This window comes from Protopterus annectens, chromosome 4.part0, assembly GCF_019279795.1.
Source record: "Protopterus annectens isolate FY-2018-M chromosome 4.part0, PAN1.0, whole genome shotgun sequence".
Classification (NCBI taxonomy): Eukaryota; Metazoa; Chordata; order Ceratodontiformes; family Protopteridae; genus Protopterus; species Protopterus annectens.
The window spans coordinates 195,502,931-195,530,514 of record NC_056733.1 but is presented as its reverse complement, the minus strand read 5'-3'; the positions used below and the strand labels follow the sequence as shown (position 1 = coordinate 195,530,514).

The following is a 27,584-nucleotide window of genomic DNA, read 5'->3' as shown; positions in this document are numbered from 1 at the left end:
TTTTGGGGTTGGCAAACAGGTCTATGCCTGGGCGCCCCCATTTTTGAGTTATCATTGCAAATACTTGTGGGTCCAGTTTCCACTCGTGGGGATCCATGATGTTTCTGCTTAGGTCGTCTGCCAATGTGTTCTTTTTTCCTGGCAGGAATTGTGCATGTAATTGAACTTGGTAAGTCAGTGCTGTGTTCCACAAGGTCATTGCTTGCCTCCATAGAGGGTAGGAGTGTGTACCCCCTTGCTTGTTTATGTACCACATTACTGTGGTGTTGTCCGTCCTTATTATAAGCTGTCCTGGATGTAAGAGGTCCTTGAAGGTTGTCAGAGCATTCTGTATAGCTAGCATTTCTTTTTGATTGATGTGCAGATTTCTTTGCTCTGTAGTCCATATGCCTTGAACGCACTGTCCTGCCATGTGTGTCCCCCAGACATAGTCCGTTGCATCTGTTGTCATAGTTTGCCTGGCTGGAGGTAAGGTGAAAGGCTGACCCTTGTTGAGGTGACATGCCTGTGACCACCATAGAAACTCCTGTTGAAGGTAGGGAATGAGTTGAGTCCATACGCTTTTCAGGTACCATTGTAATTTCCTCATATGCAGTTTTGCAAATGGTATTAGTAGTATGCAAGATGCCATGAAGCCCATGCAGGGAGTTGGGTCTTTGTTGCCATTATTTTGAAGTATTGAGTTAGTTGTAGTTGTTTCTCTGGAGTCAGATAAGCCATCTGGGCCGTTGTATTCAAGCTGGCACCCAGGAATGTCATGTTTTGTGAGGGCACTAGTTTTGATTTCTTTTCGTTTACTGTGTACCCTAGGCAACTTAGAAGGTGTTTTACAAACACCAGATGTTGTAAGAAATTGTCCTTGCTTTCTGCTTGGATGAGGCAGTCGTCCAGGTATGGGTATATTTGAATTCCTCTTTGCCTGCAGTATGCAATTACTGGTGCCAGGCATTTTGTGAAGACCCTGGGCGCAGTAGATAAGCCAAAGGGCAGTGCAGAGAATTGGTAATGGGTTGAACCTGCAATGAAATGGAGGTTTCTTCTGCAATTTTGTCTGATAGGGACATGCAGGTATGCCTCCTTGAGGTCCAACGTTACTAGCCAATCCTTCTTGCCCAACATGGGAAGAAGCTGCTGTAATGTTAGCATCTTGAATTTGGGCACTTGCAAGTAGGTGTTTAGAATTGAAAGGTCCAGAATGGGTCTCCATGCATTGTCCTTTCTGGGGACTAGAAAGAGCCTTGAGTAAAATCCTTGGCCTTGCTCCTGTGTAGGTACCAGTTGAATGGCTCTCATGTCCATGAGAGCTGTAATTTGTTTTTGTGCCTCTGCCCATTGATTTTGTGGCAGGTTTGGCATTCCTTTTATCCTTGGCAAGGTGTGGAAAATGCATCTGTATCCTTGAGATAATGTCTAGGACCCATTTGTCCTTTGTGATGATGCGCCAGTTGTCTGCAAAAGTGCAAATTTTTCTCCCAAGGGAGCTGCCAAGAGAGCTTTGCTTGGCAGTTTGAGGTTTAAGTCATTGTGTTTGTCTTCTAGTAGTTTGGGGCCTGTCTTCTCCTCCCTTCTGTGTTGCAGTGCCCCATTGGCGAGGTTTGTCCGGCATTTGTGCTTGACCTCTGCCCCTTGGGCGTCTGTATTTACCCCTCTGTGGTCTGTCAAAAGCTGGAAAGGACCAATTTTTTGTTTGCCAATTTCTGCTGAAGCGTGGGGGTTGTACCTGTAAGAAATCTTTGACCGTCTGCATAGATTTTGTCTTATTCTCCATTTTCTTTAAAACCTCTTCTGCTTTAACCTCAAATAAGACATCCTGCTGTAAGGGTGCATCTAGTAACTTTGCTTTAACATGATCAGGCAGAGTTTGTTCCTTTAACCAAGCATGCCTACATATAACAGACCCAGTAACAGTTGCTCTACAGGAAGCTTCCAAGGAATCAAATCCACATTGTAAAGTATGTTTGCCCACCTGTTCAGCTGCATGCAACCGATCCTGCATTTCCTTGAATTCAGACTGTTGAGGGTGCATGTTCATCTTTTGTTTTAACTGAGACATTAGGAATTGCTGGTATTTCAGCATGTGAAAATGACAATTTAGTGCTCTCCTAGCTAGAGTAGCTGAGGTGCAAACCTTCTTCCCCCACCTATCTAGTGCTCTGGAGTCCCTTTCAGAGGGTACAGGATTTTTAGCCATAGAAGCCTTAGCCCCTTTGGGACCCTGGGAGATTGTCTCTGGGTCAGCAACAGGGCTTTTGTAAAGGAATTTGTGAGAGTCAGGCACTCTATAATATCTGTCTGGTTTGGCTGGAGCAGGAGGCAGAGAATCTGGATTTAGACTAGATTCTAAGTAAACATCATCCACAATGTCGAAAACTGGAGGGATAGCAAGTGGTCTGTGCTGGGGAAGTAAAAGAAACTCTCGGAGCCTTTTCTTTGAGTCGGAGTAGTCCTGACCTTCCCAGTGGAAATGTTCCTTCATGGTATGTAAGGTTTCCCCAAAGGAATAGTCTTCAGGGGGAAAAGCTGAGGGAATGGAATCTTCAGCATCAGAATCTTCATAAGGGGGAAAGGAGTAATCCTGTTCCTCAGAGGAGTCTGAGGAAATAGACACTTGATCAGAGGAGGCATAATCCTCCTCTTGTCTAGGCCTTTTGTCTGGGGGGGATTGGAAACCCTTGATCAAAGAAATCAAATCTTCAGCCATTTTAAGCATCTGTTTCTTGGGCATGGGGTCTTGAACTGGAGACTGATGTGCAGTCTTTTATGGTTTTAGAGGAGTCTTAAGCTTAGCATAAGATTTTATGGTGAGAGTAGTCAGTCTGAAGACACCTTCTGTAACCGAAGGTGTTTCCACAGCACCGGCTTCTCCTTCTGCAATTTTGTCGGTAGGGCCTAAAGAAAATGGCTGCGTCGGCCTAGTACTCTCTGCTTGAGAATCTGAAGCGGTCTGGGCTTCCAATTCTGCGGTCGCTAGGGGCTGCGTAGGCGCCTCACTGAAAACTGGAGAACCGGCGTCCAGCCCTGCCGAGGCCTCGGAGTCTGGCTTGGATCTAGGCTGCCTGTCTATCTTTGCGTTTTTTATGCACGCCGGTAGTCGGTTGCTCCGATGGCATAGTGTAATTAAATTTCCTACTGAAGTAGTGTCATGCGAAATCAAAGCGTCGCTTTATAGTTCACTTATTGAACCTAGCACAAAACCAACAACCAGTGACGTCGTGGTCTGGGCCTAGGCAAGGTATACAATAAGAATGAAAGTCCTTATGAGGTATTTGCTTCCCACAAGAAATGCAATTGTTAACTTTTTCTGACATCGGACTGAGGCAAGAAAAGGTTCCCCAATGGGGTACTTAGCTTTGAAGACTTCGGACTGAAATTCGATTAGAAAATCTCAGGTGTCGGCCGACCGGCACTTGCGAGCTGCATCTGCTTCGGGCACCGTGCGGCAAGAAAGACTGAAGAAAATGGCGTCGGATGCCTCTTGTATACCCCTGGCGCACTGACATCAGGAAAGAAGCGAAAGCAACCGACGCCGGACCAAGATTTTGGAATTCAGGCCGACTGTGGGACCGCCTGACGACAGGATAACCCAAGTGTGATGACTGCAGCAGGGTAATACGATGAACATCTGCAGGACTCCTGCAGGTGAATAGCCCCAAGACAATACACACAGATGGCATGGCCATCTGTAATAGACATTTTGTAGCCACATTTAGTACACTTTTTAAACCCGGAGGGTTTATGCTCCTTCTGCTCTTTAGACATGGTAAAAAATAACAGCACACTGTCAACCGACGACACAAGAGGAAGGCGGGAAACAAACACCACTAACGGCCAAGGAACTCTAAATCAAACGTTTCTTGGAGTAGCAGGGAAAGACAAGGACAAATCGAACTACAGTTTTAACACCAGAAAAACAACATAGGAGAGGACTAGGTCCTCTAACTTAAACGGGCCTAGTCCGCCAAACAAAGGGATACCACAAACACCCAATCTCACTAACACTCACAATGAAACTTAGACACGGAGAAACTAGCTATTAAAATAGCTTTTGTAAAATAACAGACTGCTAAAATACTTAGAAAAAGTATTTGGAAGGGTACTTAGCCACAGCCAAGCGAGACCATGTCCTAACTCTACGAGCGGCAAACGAGATCTGGGGCTAGGGCGAGGTGCATCTTGGGATACCGGGTTAGCCCAGCCAATTAGAGACTTCGTGCTAGAGAAATTTGGCTGAGTCGGAGCCGATTCTCGGCTCCGAACCCATGAGTAAGGAATGTAGGCGAGATAGGACCACACAACATAATTTATTTTACACTCAGCCTTCTTAAAACCTTGCTAAGTTTTAAAGCAAAAATTGCTTAAATAAGTTAGTGAATTAGTTACTGAAAAATTAATGCCCAGCACATAATGTACTTTTACAGAAAAACTGTATGAAACATCAGATTGTAGAATGCTACGATACAGGACACAAAATAAAGATGTATTGTAAAACACAATTAATAGGTAGTACCTTAGACAAAACATAACTGTTACAGGTGTTGTGGACCAAGTTTTATTTCAGCTTTTGCACAGTTCAGGCCAACCTACCTGATAACCTTGTGTTGGAGTTGGCTGGTAACTAGAATAGGCTGGATTTGCTGTTGAAACAGCTTGGCCTTGCTGTGATGGCTGCCCAGTTGTGGTACCTGGTGGATACATGTATGCACTCACCATGCTGGGATCTGGTGAAAACAATGCAGACACCTTTGTTTTTTTTTTTTTGTTTGTTTTTTATTCTGTAGCTATATTTGACTTTAACAGTGTGTTTCACAGTAAGCTAGCATCACAACATTGACATAATACAACATTTTACATCAAACATGCACAGAGTAAAATTAGAAGTTATGTACCTACCATAACGTTCCATGTTAGTTGTCTTCTCTCGCCTTCTTTCTTGCTGGATGGGTTCGGAGCTGATCCTCGGCTCCGACTCGCACTTTAGCTTGAGAACTCCTTTTACCAGCTCGAGGCAACCCTATATCCCATGATGCAAGGCGGGACTACCTCAGATCTCGTTTGGTAGCTAACATACCCTGCTAAGGATAAACCTAGAACAACTAGGAAACAACAACTCCTAACAAATGACTCTCCTACCTAAGAGTCAGGAGAGAACAACCTGAGAAGAGGAGACTTTTCAAGATCTGTCCAGGCCAGGGGGAAGGAGGGAGGGACGAAGAAAGAAGGCGAGAAGACAACTAACATGGAACGTTATGGTAGGTACATAACTTCTAAATGTTAAGTTGTCAATCTCGCCTTCATTCTTGCTGGATGGGACCGCCCCTAGCACCTGTATCCCGGGTGGCTCAATGGAACAGACTCTTGAGAACTGTGGAACCAAAACTGGCCCTATCTCTGGAGGCCAAGTCCAACTTGTAATGAGAGACAAAGGTATGAGGCGTGGCCCAAGTAGCTGCTGCACAAATGGTATCAATGGGTAGTCTATCCTGAAAAGCTGCAGAAGTGGATAGACTCCTGGTTGAGTGTGCTTTTGGCTTAGAAGATAGCTGTTTGCCTCTGAGAGAGTACACATAGGAAATGGTGGAAGTCAACCATCTGGATAAGGTCACTTTAGAAACTGGAAGACCATTCCTGTTTTCAGCATAGGAGACAAATAATTGGTCAGATTTTCTAAATTGTTTAGTTCTATGCAAATAGTACCTGAGCTGACGATGGACATCCAAAAAATGCAGTTTCTGTTCAGCTCTGTCGGAATAGTTTGGGAAAAAGACTGGTAGATCTATAGATTGGTTAATATTGGTTTGAGACACGACTTTGGGGAGAAAGGAAGGGTTAGTTCTTAATGATACCCTGTCCTTATGAAAAACCAAATAAGGTGAACGAATGCAGAGAGCTTGAATCTCGGAATCCATTCTTGCAGAAGTGACAGCCAGTAAAAATATAGTTTTCCAGGTCAATAACTTCAAAGAGCATGAAGCAGACGGTTCGAAGGGAGGTAGTATCAATGATGCCAACATTAAGTTTAGATCCCATTGCGGAGGAGGATGCTTTATAGGTGGTTTTAGGAGAAAAACTCCTCTCAAAAAGGCCTTGCATAATCTATGAGACATAATGTTATTGTCATGCAAGCCAACATGATACTTGGAAATAGCAGCCAGTTGTACTTTGACTGTAGAAGACGAGGATCCTGAATGAAAAACCTCCGCCAGGAAATCCAAAACAGAATGTACAGGAGCAGTAAAGGGATCAATATTTCTGGAGTTTGCCCAAATAGAAAACGCCGCCACTTGCTAGCATAAACAGTCCTAGTGGACGACTTCAAAGAAGACACTAAAATGTCTCTGACTGAGTCAGAAATCATCGGTAGCCTGGCTAAGGAAGGAAGTGGAGCAACCAAGCAGTGAGGTTGAGAGAATGAATGGCCCGGTGCTGCTGACCTGACTGGTGGATCAAGAGATCCGGAACTGGGTCCAGATGCCAGGGCTGCACCAGAAGGTGACGATGCAGAGACGGAAACCAAATTTGTCGAGGCCAATATGGAGCAATGAGGATCAATTTGGCTCTCAAAACGGTGGCTTTCTGAATGACTTGTGGAATCAAGGGAAAGGGAGGAAAAGCGTGCAGAAGTCCCGGAGGCCAATCCTGGGTTAGAGAGTCTCTCAGGGGTTGGCCTGGAAGGGGAAAAAAGAGTGAAATAATCTGGGCACTTGTTGTTTTGAGGAGTAGCAAAAAGATCGCAACAAGGAGTGCCCCACTTCAGAAAAATCTGATCCACTACAGATTGATTGAGAGACCACTCGTGAGGCATCAGAATAGATCTGCTCAGCCTGTCCGCCAATAGGTTGGACCTGCCGGGGATTTGCGTTGCTATCAGAAACCGCTGAGAAGAGATCGCCCATTGCCAAAGTCTGAGAGCTTCTCGACATAACGGATAGGACCTGGTTCCGCCCTGTTTGTTGATGTACCAGACCAGTTTGTACTGCAATAGTCCCCATGGGAAAAAAGTCGTCGAGGGCTTGCAACGTTAAAAGCACTGCTCTCATCTCCAGGACATTTATGTGCAGATGGTATTCTATGGGTTGCCACGTCCCGTGGACCATCCTGCCCTGATAATGCCCCCCCCCCCACCCGATCAGAGAGGCATCCGTAGTGACTGTGGCAACTGGAGGAGGGGGAATAAAGGGTCGGCCCTGATGAAGAAGAGGGGAAGATATCCACCATTCCAGATGAGCCCTGCACGACTGTGTGACTAAAATTTCGTGCCTCATCGGGAGACTGTGGTACGACCACTGCGTGAAAAGCATCCACTGCAGAAGACGCATGTGGAAGCGAGCCAGTGGAAGAAGAACAATGGCCGCAGCCATAAGACCTAGAACCTTCAGTATAAATCTGGCTTTGATCTTGTTGCTTTGCAAAAGAAGCCGAACAAATTTTTGGATGTCCAGAATTCTTTGATCTGTTAGTCTGGCTGACATTTTGACGGTGTTTAATTCTGCGCCTATAAAGGTGATAGATTGGCAAGGCCGCAGAGAAGATTTTTCGAAATTTACTGAAATTCCCAAACTCCTGCAAAGCTGCAGAGTGTAGTCTCTGGTCTGAAGAAGTTGACACTTGGTGGTGGCGGAGAGGAGCCAGTCGTCCAAATAAGGAAAACCTGGAATCCTTGACGTCTCAGATGAGCTGCGACCACTGCCATGCATTTGGTAAACACTCTGGGGGCTGAAGTGAGGCCAAAGGGCAGGGCTCTGAATTGGTAATGACTGGTCCCTAGCCGAAAGCGGAGAAACCTCCAGGAGCGCCTGTGAATCTTTATGTGATAGTACGCATCCTGAAGGTCTATAGAGCACATCCAGTTGTCCTTGCCCAGAAAGGGCAGAATGGACTGAAGCGTGACCATCTGGAATATTGCCTTCTTGACAAATCTGTTTAGATTGCTCAGGTCTAATATTGGTCTCCAATCTCCTGCCCTTTTGGGGACCAAATAGAATCTCGAGTAGACGCCGGATCCTACCTGGTCTGCCGGCACCGTCTGGACGGCTCTTTTTTCTAGGAGTTTTGAAACCTCCTGTTCTGCCAAATCCCTTTGACCGGGTGAGATGTCTGAAAGGGATTGTAGAGGTACGGGAAACCTTTCGAAGGGGATTTTGTAACCCTCGGATATAATCGACTGTACCCACATCTCTTGTGATAGGGATTGCCAGGCTACTGGGTACAGTGAAATCCTTCCCCCGACTGCCTCCAAGGGTGGACAGTCGGGCAACACCTCAGGGATGTTGAAAAGGCTTCTCAGGAAGAGACTCCCTGTTGCCTTGGTTCTGAGGACCCCCTGCCTCTAGGGCGTCTATTATTGTTACCCCTCTGCCTCTGGGGTAAACTGACCACGCGTCGGTGTAGCTCCTTGGACTTTACGGAACCACATCTTCCCCCCCTTCTGACCCTTGGGATATGGTCTAGAAGGAGTGGAAAACTGGACTCCAACGGCAGAAAGAGTTTTACCGTTCTGCTCACACCTGGTCAAGGTATCCTTCACCTGAGGTCCGAACAAAGCCGAACCATCAAAGGGGGTATTAGTGAAGGACGCCTTAAAGGGGTCCGCAAAATTACAGAACCGCATCCAGGCTTGGAGTCTAAGAGCAACTCCTGTGCCTGCGGCCCTGCTCGCTCTATCGGCCGCATAAGATATGAGCCGCATGGAGGAGTTAGATATGGAATTTAGGATAGCAAGCTGCGAGGCAATCTTTTCCTGAGCCCCAGCAGCAGAAGGATCCTGAACTACTTCACCCAGTTCTTTGAGAACATCTCGTTGAAGCCTGGTGAAGTGACAAAGATAATTCAGCGAACGCATAGCAAAGGTCGCTGAAGAAAACATCCGCTTTCCATACCTGTCCATGGTCCTAGAGTCCTTATTAGGAGGATGGACAGGTACTGAAGGATCCGCCAGTTCCTTCTTAGTGGCAGCCGCCACCACCATAGCATCCACAGAGACACCCTTGGAAAGGAACTGTTTGTCCGAAGGGGCCGTGATGAATTTGGATGGTCTTCTGGGGACAGGTTCCACAGAATCTGGAGCCGCCCACGCCTTCCGAGCCACTACCCGCATAAGTGGGTCGAAAGGCGGAGACACCCAGGAGGTGGAGGGTCGGGATCCAAAGCCTCCAGGTATACCGACTCATCCTCGGAGGGGTCAATGGAGGCCAATTCCCCTCTGTTTGAGGAGCTCAAGGATGTCTGAAAAGGAGACATCCTCAGAGGGGACCGTGGGGAACCCTCCGACTCATCTAAGTCGGTATCAGATGTAGTAGACTCAGGAGTCTGTGTGTTTCCTCTTACGTCCTCTTCGAGGGGTTCCCCTGCAGGATCAGGAGAAACCTCGGAAGAGGAGGAAATTCCCAGTGGGGAAACCTGGGGCGATGGATCCCTGGGCCTGAGAGCAAGAGGCTGGCAAGAGGCGTCTGCAGGCACTGATGAGGGAGGAGCTAGAGGGATAGACCGTTGACCAGGCTCAGAGGCCAGGACACTCCTCATCACCTCAAAGGCTCCCCTCCCCGGGAGACCGGAATATCCCCGCTCCGAAGAAACAGGAATTCGCGGCTCCAATGAGAGGGAAGGCTCGAGGCCGATGGCGCCGAGCTTACCAAGCCGAAGCCCGAGAGGGAGAGCGGGTCGGACAAGGGTCCGATGCCACTAGCCCCTCGGGCCGACAGTGGAAACCCGGCGACCGGATCCCTCCAAGGAAGGCCTCAAGGAGGAGATCGAGCCGAGGACGACGGAGCCGAAGGATGTATCGGCTCCGGCATCGAAACAGTCGCTGTCCCGAAGCTCCGGCTCCGAACTCTGGTGTGGAGTCGGAGGAGGAAGTTCAAGGGGTAAGGCTATAGCCGAAGTCTGTTGAGACGGGCTATGGAGCATTTGGGCCAGTGCCTGAGACTTCAACAGCCTGCTTACCACCCTCTCTAAGTCGTGGTCAGACAGCCTGGAAGATCTCGAAGATCGGCTCCGATGGCTCCGCTCCGACAAAGAGGAGACCCGGGCCGAATGGATACTCAGTATCGAAGGGGACCGAGATCTCTTGGTCGAAGCCATCGGAGCCGAAGTCCCTGAACTCCAGATGGAGCCGAAGGTTTCTCGGCTCGATGCTGGATAAAGTGTCGGCTCCAGCCGGAGCCGACAAGGCCAGTAGACAAGGTATCGGAGCCAGCCGGCGAACCTACTACTTTAAAGGTAGATGCATCGGTTCCAGCCGGGCGATCTCGGCTCCGACGGGCGAGCCACCGGAGGAAGCTTGGATACTGAAGCCTGAGCCTTCGGTGGTTTAGAAGGTTTCCCAGACCCTGCTTTAGAGGGAGAACCTTCTGGCTTAAGTAAGCCTTGGAGGATAAGCTTATTCCTCCTTTCCTGCAGGACTCTCTGGCTAAAAGCGTGACACAAAGCACAGGAGTCCTGCAGGTGCAAAGGCCCCAGGCAGTAAACACAAGAAGTGTGACCGTCTGTCAGAGACATTTTCTGACAGCACTGGTCACACGTCTTAAAGCCTGAGACCTTGCCTTCCCTAGACATATCCTAGGAGGAAGTAACACACACAAACCCCAACAAACACACAAAATTAATCCCCTACACACAACACACAGGAAGGGATTAACCAATAGGGTTTTAGGCCTAACTAAAACTTTATACTAAAGGTTATAAAAAAGGGTTATAAAGTCTGAATAGAAGGGAATAGGGTAGGCTGTAATTTACTACAGACTATACTAAGACTAAAAGGGGAAAATAAATTCCTAACTAAGCTTTTCTGATTTTACCAAGAAAATCACTTACCTCAGCTGGCAAAGGAGACCTCTTTCGCTAAGCGGCAAACGAGATCTGAGGTAGTCCCGCCTTGCATCATGGGATATAGGGTTGCCTCGAGCTGGTAAAAGGAGTTCTCAAGCTAAGAAAGTGCCGAGTCGGAGCCGAGGATCGGCTCCGAACCCATCCAGCAAGAATGAAGGCGAGATTGACAACTTAACATAAAGCATCAATGCAAAGTAACAATGAAATTGAGTCTGCATGCTTTGAAGAAAGAGTTGTTCATAAATACAGTTTTTGAAAATATTTTAATAGGTTATGCACATAAAGGTTATATATTTTTACAGTCAACCATGCAACACTTGAAGCCCTACTTATATTTTAATTAAAGTTGTAATCTATTTAAACATTTTCAGATGTACTGCAAACTTGTATTTTATGGATTCTAGGATCCACACTGGTTAAAAGAATCAATGACATTAAAATACCCTACTGACTAATCAATAACGAAACAAACCACAAGGCAAAATATTACAAAGAACTTGAGATGTAAGCACTGAGCCTCATAAGGATTAGTATGGTGCTTGAATTTCTAACCTGTATGTTTATATTTTGAGTTTCCTAACATCCAGAAGAGACTTGACAGCAGAAATGAAGATAAAGGTAAAATAAAGGGATAATTTATTTCAGAGTAAAGATGCCTTAGACTGAAAAAACTTGGACTTGAAATTTGTATGGCACTTGTTAATATTAAATACCAAAACTCGGCCTGTGATATTAAAAGGATGATCCCACAGAGCTGCAACCACAGAAGACCTGCACTAATTCATCAATATCGAACAATACTCAATATAACTACTAACCAAAAAAAAAAGTGATGGAAACCACTGCAATATTTCAACCTTATTTAATAAAAAAGGGTAGTGTTAAGTGCTTTCATCCCCAAAGGGACTTCTTCAGAACTACCAAAACATCTGCTCAGTAAATATACCATCACACATCACATGACTCCATTAACTATTCATTAACTCAATATATATTTCTTTAAAAGCATTCTTAAAAACTATATAAATAAATACGTTTTTATGATTACATAAGATCTACAAATGCAAAAAACACTAAATAACAACATACATAAAAAAAACTATATTGAAGGATTGTTCCATTAAACCAACAAACTTTTTAGTTTTAATAGAGGCATAACAGAGCAAGTCTCATTCAGACCTGGAGCTACTGTAACATCCAGTCTTATCTGCCAGTATAGCTATTTCAACAATAAATGCTCCTCCATCACTAGGATCCCTCAGATCCTTCATTTTTAACATGCTCCAACACTACAAATTTGAATCCATGCTCTGTTTTGTCATGCATGTGTCAAAATAAGGCATTAGGTTTTTAGCCTTCTTAATTTCCAAATCATGCCCATAAATCCTGTCTTTTAGCCTTCGAGGTTTTTCCTACATAGAAGTCCAAACAAACCTACTAACAAGCTGCATACACCACCCAGCTGGATTCACAATTAAATCTCCCTGGAACAAGTGTGGCCCTTAATAGTAATTTGTTCCCCAACCTTTATAAAATTACACTGTTTGCAATGTCCATACTTGGACATTCCCCTTTTACATTTCTGTTCACTGGCCAATCCACTCTGAATAATCTGTTTAAAACTTTTATTTCTCCTGTATACTATTTTACGTATACTGCCAACCAACTTACTCAATTGTCCATCTGCCATCAATACAACACAATTATCAAACACAGATTTAACAATACTACTTGCATCTATTGAGTAAGTAATTGTGAGGTGTTTATCAGTCCACAAAATATGCTCTATCCTCACCGTAGGGTCAATATTTTTACTTCTCCCCTCCTTGTTACATACCAGAGGGTAATAAAACCCATTTACTCTTTTCCCCACCCCTTCATTTTTAATTTCTCTTATAAAATCAAAAGGATATCCCTTCTTTAAAAACATATCTATCATATTATCACATTCCTCCATAAACATGTTCTCATCCTAGCCATATGGGCCGCCCTAACCAGCTGGCCCTTCACCACAGATTTTTTCTGGAACCTCGGATGACAACTCTGAAAATGAAGGTAAATATTAGAGAAGGTGGGCTTTTTAATAAAAATTAATGGAATTTGTGCAATATATAAATATGTCTACACCCTTTTTCAAGTTTTCTTTTACTTATGATCTGAATAGTACAGCCTATTTGGATGTTTTACTGCAGAAAGATTACATTGGAGGGTGTTTTTTATTTCTAGTATTTTTAGAAAGCCCACCTTCTCTAATAGCTACCTTATTCAGAAGTGAAAAAGCCCCAGGAGGAACACAGTACCCTCAAGGACAAGAAGGAACATGTGAATCCAAAAGGAAAAACAAAGAAGGGCCCCTCGGCCAGGAGGGAAACAGAAACCAGGGCAAGAGTCAGGACAGAGGGGGAAGGAGGGAGGGATCAAATACTGCAACAGTGAAGAGAAAGACATCTACTGTTACGATATGATTTTACACAGCTGTAGTATGTTCTTCCATATCACTGCTGCAGCACAACAGCTTAAGAAGAAGCCCGGGGGGGGGGGGGGGCAGAAGTGCATACCCATGCAGACCAACCGTGGCAAACCTGCTCTGGTCCTGGAAATAACATCCAACTTGTAATGTTTTGTGAAAGTATGAACAAAGGTCCAAGTAGCAGTCTCAAGGATAGAAATGGAATCCAGACCACTGAAAAGGCACCAGAAGAGGCAATTGCCCTAGCAAAATGTGCCTTTACAAGAGAGGAGAGACATTTGCCATGAAAGGAACCACAGAAGGAAATGACTTTAGAAATCCAGAAAGGGATGGTTTGCTTAGAAACAGCCAACATTCAAAGTCCTGGAATAAAAAGAAAAAAAATGCTCAGATTTGGGAATAATTTTAGTTTTGTCTAAATATCTGAGCTGTCTATGGAAATAAAAGGTGTGACGAACCTTCTCACTGGCAGACTGCGGAGAAGGAAAAGAGGAAGGAAGATGAACAGATTGATTATGGGAAAGCCCATTTACCACCTTGGGAACAAAAATTAGATTAGTACGAACAGACACCCTGTCTCTATGAAAAACTAAAAAAGTAGGAATATCCTTGAGAGCCTGCAGTTCATACACACTCTTGGCAAAAGTAACAGCTAAAAGAATAGCCTTCCAAATACAATTTTGTAAGAAAGCTAAAAAAGCAGACTCAGGAGGAGGCTGGGTCAATTTTTTAAGTAGAAAAATCAGGTCCCAAGAATGCAGAAAGGCTTATTATGAAGGACGCCTTTAAGGAACTGCTTGACCTCAAACCTAGAGGCCTGAGGAGAATTCAAGGGCAGAAAAGCAGAAATTATTGGCAGGTGAACTTTAACTGAAGAATATGCCAACCTAGCATAGAGCAGATCACACACATAAGAAAGAACCACAGGAACCTCCACTAATTGGGGAGCCTTATGGCGAGAGAGAGGTACCAGACAGAAAAATATTTTCCATTTGAACACTTATGATCTTCAAGTAGTGGGGTTCCTGGCCTCCTGCAGAACCTAAAGCACATCCTCATAAAAGAAGTGCCTAAAAGGAATCAAAATCCTATCACCCATGGTGTCATCTGAAGAGTGGACAGGTGAAGATGGATGAGAGACCCCCTGTCTTGTGTGAGACGATCAAACCATTGAGGTAACTTGTGGTGACTACACCTGGCCAGGTGAGAAAGATGGGGTATAACCCAATGCCTTCTGGACCAAAAAGGCATCATTAGCAAGAATCTGAGAGAGTCCTGTTTGATCTGGTGCAGAACTCATAGCAACAATGAAAGGGGGAGGGCATAAAGAAGCATTCCCTCCCAAGGAAAAGACAGGGTGCCCATTTTCTAAGTCAGAGGACTTGGGATCTAGAACAGAATACAGGAAGTTGTCTGTTCAGAGGGGAGGTGAAAAAAATCTACTTGAGGAATACCTCATGAACGATGTCCAGGAACACATCTCTTTGAAGCATCCATTCACGAGCTTGTGTTCTGGACCAGATCAGAGAGTCTGCCATAAGACTGTATTCTGAGGGAATGTACGAGTTGCCTGAAGAGTCACTTGATACTGGATAGCTAGAACCCAGATCTGAGGAGATAGCCTGCAAAGAAGATGGTACCTCAAATCCTGTTGCTTCTTGACATACCACATGACTGCAGTATTGTTTGTAAACATTTTGAGAAGCCCAGGATGAAAGATGGAATGAAAAGCTCACACAGCCAAAAGCAGAGCCTTCATCCTTTAATGCTGAGTATTGTTGGACCTCTGATAAGGAGGCCAGAGGCACTGGACTCTTAGGAGACCACAAGAAGCACCTCACCCACTGTCTGAGCTGTCCATGAAAAGCTCTTGAGTGAGAACTGGAGCTTGAAAAGGAAGCTCTGGATTAAGATAGAGCTGATGAATCCCCCACTGAAGCTCAAGCTTGAAACAAGAGAGAAAAGGAAAAGGAACCAGGAACTCCAGGGGGTGGAAATGTTGAAACCACACCAATCTGAGGTACTACTGAAGTTTCCTCTTATGGAGCCTTGCGAGAGGGAGCATGGGAATGTTGTAAGCCATAAATCCCAGGACCATGAAAATATTAACAGAAGATGACAGATGACAGCCTTTTCCCAATCTCTTCTTCCTCAATCAGAAACAAAGCCTTGAGGGCAGGAAGAGATGCCAGCATAAGAACTGTCTGAAGCCTGCATTTGAGGAAAACATGATCCTGGGAAGGCATCAGAACTGTTTTTTGGAGGTTTATAGTGAACCCCACACAATGTAATAGGCAAGTGGTAAATTGGAGATCCTGTACAAGATTGCTGGGCAAAGGAACTTGAATAAGCAGATCGTCTAGATAGGAAAAATCAGTGTAGTTTGAGTCCCGCAAAAGCAATGACCAGAGCTAAACATCTGGTGAATACCCCTGGGGCTGTGGAGAGGCCAAAGGGCAAAGCAGGGAACTGAAAATGCAAGGAAGAGTCAGGAAAAACGTAAAAATGTTCTGAAAAGATGATGGATGGGGATCTGAAGGTATGCATCCTTTAGATTTAGAGAAACCAGAAAGCCCAGAGGAAGAAGTAGAGGAAACAATGTCTTAAGGGATAACCTCCAAAAAGAAAAAAAATCTTAAGAAAGATGTTGAGCAGGGAAAGATTCAGAATTGGCTCCATGTACCCTCCTTTCTGGGGAACAAAAACATTCTGGAGTAAAAGCCTTTTTTCCCCACATGGTAGGGAGGCAATTGCCTGAATGGTGTCCTGATTCAAGAGAAATTGATGAACATCAGAAAATGAGAAAGCTGTTCCAAGGAGGATGAAAAAATCACTGAAAAGAGAGGCAGGGGCTTTCAAACCATGAAATATCCCTGATGGATAATGGACAGAACTCAAGAATCTGAGGTGATCCGAAGCCAATTTTGAAAAGATAGGGAGAGGCAGAGAGACATGGGGATGTGGCCAAGGGGAGGGCAAAGCCAGCCATCAAACAGAAATAGAAGTTATGTCCTTACCATAACGTTCCATGTGGAGTGTTCATCTCGCCTTTGTTCTTACACATGGGTTCGGAGCTGATCCTCGGCTCCGTGTCGGCCGATTGCAAGCTCTGCATCGAGAAGAAGCTCGAGACAACCTAATACCCACAATCCCCCTCTGCCTTTACCTCAGATCTAGTTTGCAAGCAAACCAGCAGTCAGAGAGAGAAACATTCATGCCAAAATCACATAGATACAAAAAATAATTATCTATCTATATATATATATATATATATATATATATATATATATATATATATATACACACATGTAAACCATATATACAACAACTGCAATGCAGAAGCAGAATACTCCAGACCAGGCACCAAACTGAACGTTCTTCCTAAGGGTGGGAGGGTGGGAATGTAAGAACAAAGGCGAGATGAACACTCCACATGGAACGTTATGGTAAGGACATAACTTCTATATGTGATAGTGTTCGATCTCGCCGTTTGTTCTTACACATGGGTAGCATCCCTAGCTCCATGTTCCTGAGGAACTCACGGAAGGACGTTCTTGAGCACAGTGGAACCGAAGGTTGCCCTGTCCCTAGAAACCTTGTCTACCTTGCAATGAGAAATGAATGTATGTGGTTTAGACCAAGTAGCAGCCGCACAAATAGCGTCTAGTGGTAGGCGAGCTGCATGAGCCAGGGATGTAGACACTGATCTTGTGGAATGTCCTTTGGGTTTGTCCAAAAGAGTTTGATTTGAAGAATCATAGACATAGATGATACAATCAGTTAACCATTTAGAAAGAGTTCTTTTAGTAACCGCTACTCCTTTTCTGTTATCAGCAAAGGCTACAAAAAGTTGATCAGATTTCCTGTGATCTTTTGTTCTATCCAAGTAAAATCTCAGTTGTCTGTGGACATCTAATTTGTGTAACATATACTCCATTTTATTGGAGTGATTCTTGAAGAAGGTGGGTAATTCAATGGACTGATTAATATTGTTAATAGAGCAAACTTTAGGAAGGAAGGATGAATTTGTTGCATAGAGAAACTCTGTCAGAGTGAAAGATCAAATAAGGGTGTTTAATGGAGAGAGCTTGAAGTTCAGAAACTCGCCTAGCGGATGTAATGGCTACCAAAAAGAGGGTCTTCCACGACAAAAATTTCAATGGACAAGAGGAGGCTGGTTCAAAGGGGGGCAGCATCAACTTAGATAATAATAAGTTTAGACTCCAAGGTGATGTAGGAGATCTAATTGGTGGTCTAATATGAAAAGACCCTTTTAAAAAGGCTTTACAAAGTCTGTGGGCCATAACAGGAGCCCCACATTCTTCCACATGGAAATTAGAAATGGCAGCCAATTGAACTCTTAAAGTGGCAGGAGAAGCACCCTGGTGGAACAATTCTGTTAAAAACTCTAAAATTTTATTCAAAGGAGCTATGACAGGGTCCACTTGCTGTGTATTTGCCCAGAATACAAAGCGCTTCCATTTACTAGTATATGTTTTAGTAGTGGAAGCTTTATGAGAAGCCACTAATATATTCTGAACTGCAGGTGAAAGAAGATCAGACCTGGCTAAGTAGGGAATTGGAGCAGCCAAGCTGCTAGATGGAGGGACAAGAGCGAGGGGTGGGGAGCCCCTGACGAGTGAGTCAACAGATCTGGCTCTGGGTCCAGGATCCAGGGCCCCCGAATGCAGTGTGTCATGAGAAAGGGAAACCAAATTTGACGAGACCAGAATGGGGCAATGAGGATTATTGTCCTGTGCAGGTTGTTGGCTTTCTGGAGAAACTTTGTGATCAGGGGAAAAGGAGGAAATGCGTACAGGAGACCCGGGGGCCAATCGTGAATCAGGCGTCCCTGGGGACTTCCCCTGGAGGGGGTAATAGGGCAAAGTAGCTCCTGCATTTGGCGTTCATTGGAGACGCAAACAGATCGCAGGAAGGCTGGCCCCACTTGCGAAAAATCTTTTTCGCAACTGATTGTTTTAGGGACCACTCGTGCGGTAACAAGATTGCTCTGCTCAGCCTGTCGGCTATGACGTTGGATGACCCCGGGATGTGCGTTGCTATCAGAAAGCGACCCGTGGACTCCGCCCATTGCCAGATTCTCATGGCCTCTCTGCATAGTTGATAGGACTTGGTTCCCCCCTGCTTGTTTATGTACCAGACTACAGACATGTTGTCCGTCTGAACTGCAATAGTCCCTAGAGGAAGAAGGGGAGCAAAGTGTTGCAACGCTAGAAACACTGCCCTCAACTCTAGAACATTGATGTGCAGATTGTACTCTAAATTGGTCCATTCGCCTTGGACTGTCTGTCCCTGAAAGATGCCCCCCCACCCTATCAGGGAAGCGTCCGTGGTCACCGTAGCTGTCGGCGTGGGTAGCACAAATGGTCTCCCTCTGGAAAGGTTGCAAGTCTGAAGCCACCAGACTAGGTGTGATTTGCATGTGTTCGTTATAAGAATTTCGTGTGTCAGAGGTAGCTGTTGGAACGACCATTGTGCAAACAGTAGCCATTGTAGGACTCTCATGTGCAGTCTTCCCAAGGGTATTGCAATAAGAGAAGCTGACATGAGTCCCAAAACCTTCAGTACCAGTTTTGCTGGGGATTTTCTGGACGACAGAAGAAGACGTATGTGAGTCTGAAGTGAAAGTATCCTTTCTGGAGGAAGCCTTAGAATTAACTGATGTGTATCTAATTCCGCTCCTATGAATAAGATACGCTGTGATGGCTGTAGTAAAGATTTTCCGAAGTTTGCGGAAATTCCGAGGTGAACACACAGTTGAAGAGTGTAGTCTCTGGCCTGTACTAGTTGACGCTGGGCGGTGGCAGAAAGGAGTCAGTCGTCCAGATACGGAAACACCTGGAATCCTAGGCGTCTCAAGTGAGACGCTACCACTGCCATGCATTTGGTGAAGACCCTGGGGGCTGAGGTCAGACCAAAGGGCAGGGCTCGAAACTGAAAGTGACTGGCTCCCAGCCGGAAGCGCAAATGATCTCTGGACGCCCTGGCCATCTTGATGTGGTAGTATGCGTCCTTCAGATCTATTGAGCACATCCAGTCGTCCTTCTGTAAGAATGGAAGGATCGATTGAAGCGTGACCATTCGGAACTTTTCTTTCTTGACGAAGGTATTGAGGTTGCTTAGGTCCAGAATGGGCCTCCAGTCCCTTGTCTTCTTTGGAACTAAAAAGAACATTGAGTAAGTTCCGAATCCTCTTTGGTCCGCTGGGACTGGTTGGATGACTCTTTTTTTCTAGCAGCTTTGAAATTTCTATAGCTGCTGGTTCTCGCAGATGGGGCGGCACATCTGGGAGTCTTTTCTTTGGAATGGGAATGGATAGAAATGGTATACTGTAACCTCTGGTAACAACGCTTTTTACCCACTTGTCTGTAGTAATGTTTTGCCAGGCCTGAGGGTATAAAGCTAAGCGACCCCCGACTGCCTCCAGAGCAGGACAGTCGGGCCTCCTCTCAGGAGTGCTGGAAAGGTTTACCAGGGAGTGTATCCCTGTCACCTTGATTCTGCGGACCCCCTCTGCCGCCAGGGCGGCGTCTTCCACCTCTGCCCCCTCCTCTGCCTCTAGAAGGGGCATCACCCTGTGTGCCTGGGAAAGATCCTTGGGGTTTTCGAAACCACATTTTTCCACCACGTTGCCCTTTGGGGTACGGTCTGGATGGGGTGGAAAAACGGACTCCGACAGCAGACAGAGTCTTTCCCTCCTGCTCACACCGGGTAAGGGTCTCCTTTACTTTGGGGCCAAAGAGAGTGGCACCGTCAAATGGGGCGTTAGTAAAGGAAGACTTGAAGGCTTCCGCAAATGAACATAAGCGCATCCAGGATTGTCTACGAAGAGCAATCGCTGAAGCTGCTGCCCTACTCGAACCTTCGGCTGCGTAAGAGATCAGCCTCATGGACGAGTTTACAATGGATGTAAGGGTATTAAGTTGCGCTGTCACGTTCTCTGAGACAGCAGCATCTGTAGTACCCTGGAGGGTATCTCCCAACTCTTTGACTAGATCCCTCTGTAGCCGTGTAAAGTGGGTCAAATAGTTCAGGGATCGCATAGAAAAAGCCGCTGAACTAAAATGCGCTTCCCATACCTGTCCATAGTCCTAGAATCTTTATTAGGGGGATGGACAGATGAGGAAGATTCCGACATCTCCTTTTTCGTGGCCGCTGCCACCACCATAGCGTCCACTGGAACTCCTTTTGTCAAGTAAGCCTTGTCCTGGGGTGCAGTGATATATTTATTAGGCTTCCTAGGGACTGGTTCCACTGTGTCAGGAGCCTCCCACGCCCTTCGAGCAATCAGCTCCATTAATTCATCGAAGGGCGGAGTGACCCAGGAGGAGGAAGGGCGAGCACCAAATGCCTTCAGCAAGACTGACTCATCCTCAGAAGGGGGAAGGGACTGCCAGTCACCTCTCTGTTTTAAGATCTCCAAGATGTCAGAAAAGGAGACATCTTCTGAAGGTGACTTAGGGGACCCTTCTGACTCATCCAAGTCAGTATCGGATGTCAAAGATTCTTGTGGAGAATCTAAGTGTCTCCTCTTACACAATCTTTTCCTGGGGACTTCTTCGTGGGGAGCATCCGAAGAAGCCTTCGAGGAAGAGGGGGCACCCTCCAGGGGTGGCTGAGACACCGGTGCTCGACGCTTGGATGTAGCCGTGGGTGCAGAGGAGGATAACGGTCCTTTATGGGGAGGAGAAGCTGTTTCTGCTGATGTGGTTGTCTGGGTAAACAACACCTTCCTCATGAGGTCGAAAGCCGCCGGGTCCCGAGTCGAGGTATCTCCCGGTTCCGAAGAAATGGGAAGAATCCCCGAAACATGCACCGAAGGCATCGACCCCGAGGACGGAACCGAGTCGATCCGCGCCGAGGCCCCGAGAGGGAGCGTCGAACCGAAACATCGGTCTGACTCTCTGTCCCGGAACCAAGGATGGATCTTCGGCTCCGAGACTCCGGTACCGGATCGGACGGAGTCGAGGTGAACGGAGCCGACCGAGAAAAAGACGGTTCTGGCACCGAGGGCTCCACAATCAGCAGCTCAGCTTCTTCCGGCTCCGAAGACTGGACAGGTCTCGGAGGAGGAACAGATGGAGATAGTGGAAGGCCTTCAAGTCTCGACACCAATTGAGAGGAGACCGAGATGAGCTTGGATAAGGCCGTATTCTCCATTAACTTCTGCACCACACGGTCTACATCGGTGTCGGAGAGAGGTCTGGAAGAACGAGTCGAAGGTATCGAAGACGGAGCCGACCTCAACAGAGTCGGTGGAGGGAGCTCCATCACCGGTTCCAAGACTCGAGGCTCAGAAACTGCCAACAGTTGAACACTCGGCCCCGAAGTCTGTGGAACCGGTGATCTAACTTTACTCGAAGAGCTCGGAGCCGATGACCTGGGCTCCGACGTCTTCGATTCCTTCGAGGATTTGGATGCCTGGTCTGAAGCATCCAGAGCCTCCTGAAAAGTAGGTTTTAACAACCCCCTGTCCATAAGTTTCCTGCGCCTATCTGTCATGACCCTCCCACTGAAAGAGTGACAAATTGAACAGTCCTCTTGTAAGTGGAGAGGGCCAAGACAGTAGACACAGGAACTATGGTTGTCAGTAACTGACATCTTTTGCCCACATTGGCAACGTTTAAAACCCGATTTAGCCTTCTCAGACATTTTAAAGTTAAATCAGATAAAGTCAAGTCCAGTAAAAAAGACAAGTCCAGTGAAAAAGTCGAATCCGATAATAAAAGTCAATCCGGTTATCAAATCCAAGTAAGGGGTGGTAGGCCCCGAAAAACTCTGATAAGTTTAAATAAACTTAACGGAACCGAGAAATTCTACCTTACCACACACACATACACTATATCACTAAACACTTCTTTTAGAATAATATTATCTTGAAATATATAACTATAAAAGTTAAATCTTATCTGAAGGTGCTCGAGCTCGACCCAGTGATGCGAACGCAGCAGCGGCAAACTAGATCTGAGGTAAAGGCAGAGGGGGATTGTGGGTATTAGGTTGTCTCGAGCTTCTTCTCGATGCAGAGCTTGCAATCAGCCGACACGGAGCCGAGGATCGGCTCCGAACCCATGTGTAAGAACAAACGGCGAGATCGAACACTATCACATTCAGGCTTATCCTGAAAAGGTTTCTGGGAGGAAGTCATCTGAGTAGACTTGGCAGAAGGAACACACCTAGAAATGTTCTTACCCTTAGGAGGAGGGCAAGATTCAGAAATCCAAAAAGAAAAGCATGTATCCATGCAGGTCAATGCAACAAAAATTTATAAAACCCACAGAAGGGCTCACATAGTGTTGAAAACCCCTGGGAGAGTGAAACTAGTACCAAAAAGCCACTCAATCACTGAATACTATAGCGAAAACCCAGTGTTAATTTGGTGCCATTATAGTATTCAGTGTTGATCTGTTCAAGTTTTATTTCTTGTACTAAACTTCTGGTTCTACTGGATTTTATGTGGAAGGATTGAGTGGCTTTTTGGTACTCACCCTCCCAAGGGTTTTCAACACTACGTGAGCTCTTCTTTGGGTTTTAGGAGAGCAAGATTGCTTATGAACAAAGGGAGACTTGGAAGGATTGTTCCTTTGAAACTTCGGAATTTGAGAAACAAAAATACGTTTCAGTTCCGGCAAGGCTTTGCCCTTATCCTGATGGGAAATTAATAGGTCAGCAGGAACAGCAGCAGTTCCAAAGAGACTTTTGTTACCCAAAGGAACATCCAAAAGTTTGGCCTTGATGTCATCAGGCAAATTCTGAAGATGTAGCCAAAACTAACAGCTCATAACTGAACCAAAGGCAGCAGCCCTGGAAGAGATATGAGCTGCATCATAGCTACATTTGATAGAATGGTGATCAACTTGTGCAGTAGTGCCCAACAGGGAAAGGGCAGAAGCTTTCCCCTCAGAGTCGGGAAGATAAGAAACCACCTTAGAAAACTGGGAGAGGGGGGCCAAAACATACCTGGTCATGTGGGTCTGGTAGTTAATGGCCCTAAAGGAAAAAGTAGCAGCAAAGTAAACCTTTTTGCCCAACCTTTCTATGGCCCTACTATCCTTATCAAAAGGCTGCAGCTTGGTAGAGGGCAATAACTTAAACGGCTAAACAGAAAAAGTCCAATACTACAAAAGGATCAGCAGGAGGATATTTATAAAGTAATTTGCTCTCTTCAGGCACCTTCTGAAAGCTGTCTTCTTTGGGGCAGTAGGGTGAAAGTCAGGGTCTACACAGAAACCGCAGAAATCATATGCAAAACATAGCCAGAACAGAAGGAACAGCAGATGGTTTGGGAGACTCCAAACTCTAGGAGCTCATAGTACCTTTTTAGAATATCAAAGACCTTGGAACAATTTCACTTGAAATAGTCCATCATACTGGCAAATGGTAGCCCTAAAGGACAGTTCTTTCAAAGGGGAGTCTGGACTTGAGGAATCCTCTTCTTCTGAACTGCAAACCAAGGGGGAAGGAGTCTGGGAAGAACAGGCTAGAGATTCTTCCCCACAGTCCAGACACTCATTTGAGGAATCCAGTTCTCTAGGCCTACTGACAGTAGTGGAAACCGGGGGGGGGGGGGCAGGAATAAAAGACCCCTTGAGGTGGCTTTCAAGGCCATCCAAGCATTAAATAAACCCCAAGTGAAATCTTGCCATTCATGCTGGCGATCCTTCACAGCAGGGGAAAAAATGCTTTGTCTTCAGTTTATTTTCTACAGGACATGCACTCAAGACACCCTTGGCGGGTCAGTCCCCCGACATGACTCTATAATGGTGGTAGGAATTTCCTCACTCACTAAAATCTTACAAATCCCCCTCAGTCCTTTGGACATTATCAGCTGAGGTTCCCCCTCAACGTCAGGTACAGATGTTTGAAAAGCCTCCAAGGATGTGCAAGACTTTGGATCCAAGCCAGTCTATGAAGGGGGTCGCAGCAGATGAATCTGAAGCAAGCACCACATGGTCTTCAGTGCTTTCACCAGCCTCTACACATATGTCCTGGGGAGGCTGGACAGCAGCCAGATTGGGACAGACTTTTTTTGGCTTTTTTTCTTGGTAGATGGCTTTCAGAATGGGAAGATTCCACCACAGCACCCTGAGCCAACAACTTAAGACATTGGTTCTCAAGATATATGGACAAAAAAGCAGGCAACTGCATAGGGTCTTGGGCACAAATGCCTGGCAGATAGAAAACTCTAAGATCATGGGAAGCACCCAAACAAAAACGACACTGGTCATGATGGTCTTAATGGTGAATATGCCTCTCACAATGGCATTTTCCCTTTCTGCATGACATCAACACAATAGCAAACATGAATAAAAAGTAAGAGAAGAAACCCCAATGGCGCACTTATCTGAAAAAACGGCTTAGTAGCCAGCACAGCAGAAGGACGTTCAGACCGAAGGACAATAAGTGCACTCTGATTGGCAACAAAGAAGTTCTGAGTGTTTGCATCCGTATGTCACCTTTATGCCCTACACGTCTGGTGTGGGGGAACGTGTGTGACATATGGTGCCTATAAGAGATGTAGGCTTTGGTATATACACTGGCTGGATGTTGGGCTATCCTTGGCAGGAGATCTCTTAGGTGAAAAATACTGCAACACTAATATGGAGGGATTTTCACTGGGCAGTATGAGAAGCAGCAAACTTGGGCAAGGCCTACAGTCTCCAAGACAAAAAGAAATACAGGCAGTGTACCTAGAAAACTAATCTACAATACAAACTTCTGTTTGGCCTCACTTCACTCTATCACTTTTCTCTCTGTAGTTAATTGCTTCCAATAACTTGGTTCTTTTGCTATCTTTCTCCAACAAATTCCAGCCCCCTCTTGCCTATTTTCTATGCCTTGCTTACAGTTATTCACACTTATCCATTATGATGTTGGCTTAGTTCACAGAATACTTCCTACAACTTTATAAACAGAACATTCGGCAGGGTGGTTGTTATGCTCCATAAGGGCCTACATCCAAAATCTTATGCTCTCCTTATTTCTTCAACCTCCCATTTCATCATTTTTCCTTTACACTTTGATTTGTAACTTTCAGCTTGTGTTACATATATTAGCCTTACCTGTGAAGCTCTGAAGTATCCCATTAAATCAGGTAATCCTAAACCAAATTGTTCTTTGGAGGAAAAACTACTTACTCAAGTTAACTCCTGCCTTGTCCCCTCCCAAGTAAATTCCTTCAATTCTTTATTAATTACGGTAAATAATTTCTTCTCTGGTTGATAAATACACCTGACTGGTACATAAAACTAAAGGGACTAGAAACATTTTTCACTGCTTAGTTCTTACTATCTCAACAGCTTTCAACCTCTCAATTTTTGCATTACCTCTTTAGTCTCTTTCCGCATATACTCAACTGCCGTAATGCAATAAATTTTTTAATGCAAATACTTTATCTTATGTCCCAGACACTGGTATTGTTGAAAACTCAGGTGTAGCTAAACAGTTTACTGCTATAGCCTTTATCTTCATTTATTTTACACAATGAAAATATTTAAAACTGTTTCAGAATATTTCACAACACTGAAATATCTTTCTGGATGTATCAAGTACAAAATAATATCTGTGAATATAGCTATTCTTTTATTCCCACACCTGTAAAATTCTTGAATGTGTGAGTCCCTTATTTTCTTAGCATACAGCTCTAAGTATAAAGCAAACAATTCAGGGGAAAGAGAACACTCCTGCCTGGTTCCTTTGTTCAATCACAGCTTGCTGGATAGGAACCCTCCTTACCTTAATCTTCATATATCCCCAAAACTAATCTTATTTTTCTATCAGGGAATGCAAATGCTATCATTACCCTACTCATATAAAATCCCAGTTGACTATCAAATGCCTTCAAGACTCACCAGCAATACGGTCTCTTAAACTCTGCTTCCTTCTGGATCATAAGGTTCTATTATTACTGTTAAATGTTTGCATTCCTTCCAGAAAACCACACTGATCCACAGCTATCAACTTTGGCAAACTCTTCGCCATTCTCTTAGTATACATAAACACCTTATAACCATGGTTTAAAAACTGAAACTTGTCTATATGAAGTTGGGTCTGAAGGGCCACTACCCCTCTTTGGATAATACAGCCACCACAGCTTTCTTCCAAGAGATGGGTACTGTCACTCCTTTTAAATCATTATTGAACAAAACCTTTAGATCTTTATCACTTTCTCCCCTCCCTCCTAACTTCCAAACTTCAACCGTAATACCAACCGTTTCTGTAGACTTCCTTGTTGATTGATTATACATAATTTTTATCTCATCCCTTTCAATCTCGGCTATTAATTCTTAAGCCTCATCTTCCTGCAACCTTGACGAAGTCAAGTCTTCCATAAATATTTCAATTTGTGCCTTTTCTTGACTTCCCCCATACCTCTGCTTTATATAAACGTTCATAAAATTACAGAAATCTCTAATACCTCTGAAGCATCTCTAGATTTTCCTGTCACAGGTTCCCTAACTTTGTCAAGAATAATTTCTACTTTATGTTCCCCAAGTTGTTGTGTTGAGACTTTTTGTAATTTGGAGTTATCAAAAATATTTGCTTAACAACCCTTTCTAGACTTGTGCATATTACCCAAATCATCCCTTACTTTCCTTTTAGCACTTGACAATTGCTCCACTTCTTTTTCTCCAAAATTCGTCATCTTCTGCATTACTTTAATCTTTGACAACCCAGCTGGTTCGTTCTTGCATCTCTCCCTTTCTTACTCCTACCACATCTTAAACTCCAATTTTATTTTAACCCACTCTCTAGTTATCCCATCTTAAGAAATATCTATATTTCCTAATAATTCCTGAATAATTTCTACTACTCATTCTATAAATTCCTTGCTTTTAACAACTAACTAGGAAAGCACAGATATTTCGTTTTTACTTCACTGTCCCAAATCTATATCTAACACTTTACTGGTACATGACCTGAAGGAAGCTTTGAAACAAATCCAGTTATTTGAAATACCCATGCTCATGTGAAATGTACTTTCTATCTAGTCTATCCCAGTTACTGTACCCTAGGATATAAATTCTCTCTGAGCTCCTGTTTGCAAATTTGCATCTTCAAAAAAACAAGTAATCTCCGTGGTATCCCCGAAGTCTCAAAACAACCCACTAAAGTGTAGTGGGTCCAAAAACAAGACAGTATAAGAAACTTCTCTGTGTGGAAGATTTTCAGTCCATATATTTCTAGTTAATCACTGTATATTAATCAGATCAGACAATAGTAGTAGAAGTGCATCTTCCATTCCAAATATTTTCATACATCTCTTCAG

General features: G+C 44.8%; 1 protein-coding gene across 1 annotated transcript in view; it reads right to left on the bottom strand.

Moving 5' to 3' along the window:
* HGS (hepatocyte growth factor-regulated tyrosine kinase substrate) overlaps window positions 1-27,584 on the bottom strand; it is a 2,162,662-nt gene that overhangs the window by 141,829 nt on the left and 1,993,249 nt on the right. Inside the window, exon 18 of the mRNA XM_044069724.1 lies at window positions 4,585-4,718. Coding sequence (XP_043925659.1) covers window positions 4,585-4,718 — 134 coding nt within the window. The remainder of the gene's footprint in view (window positions 1-4,584; window positions 4,719-27,584) is intronic.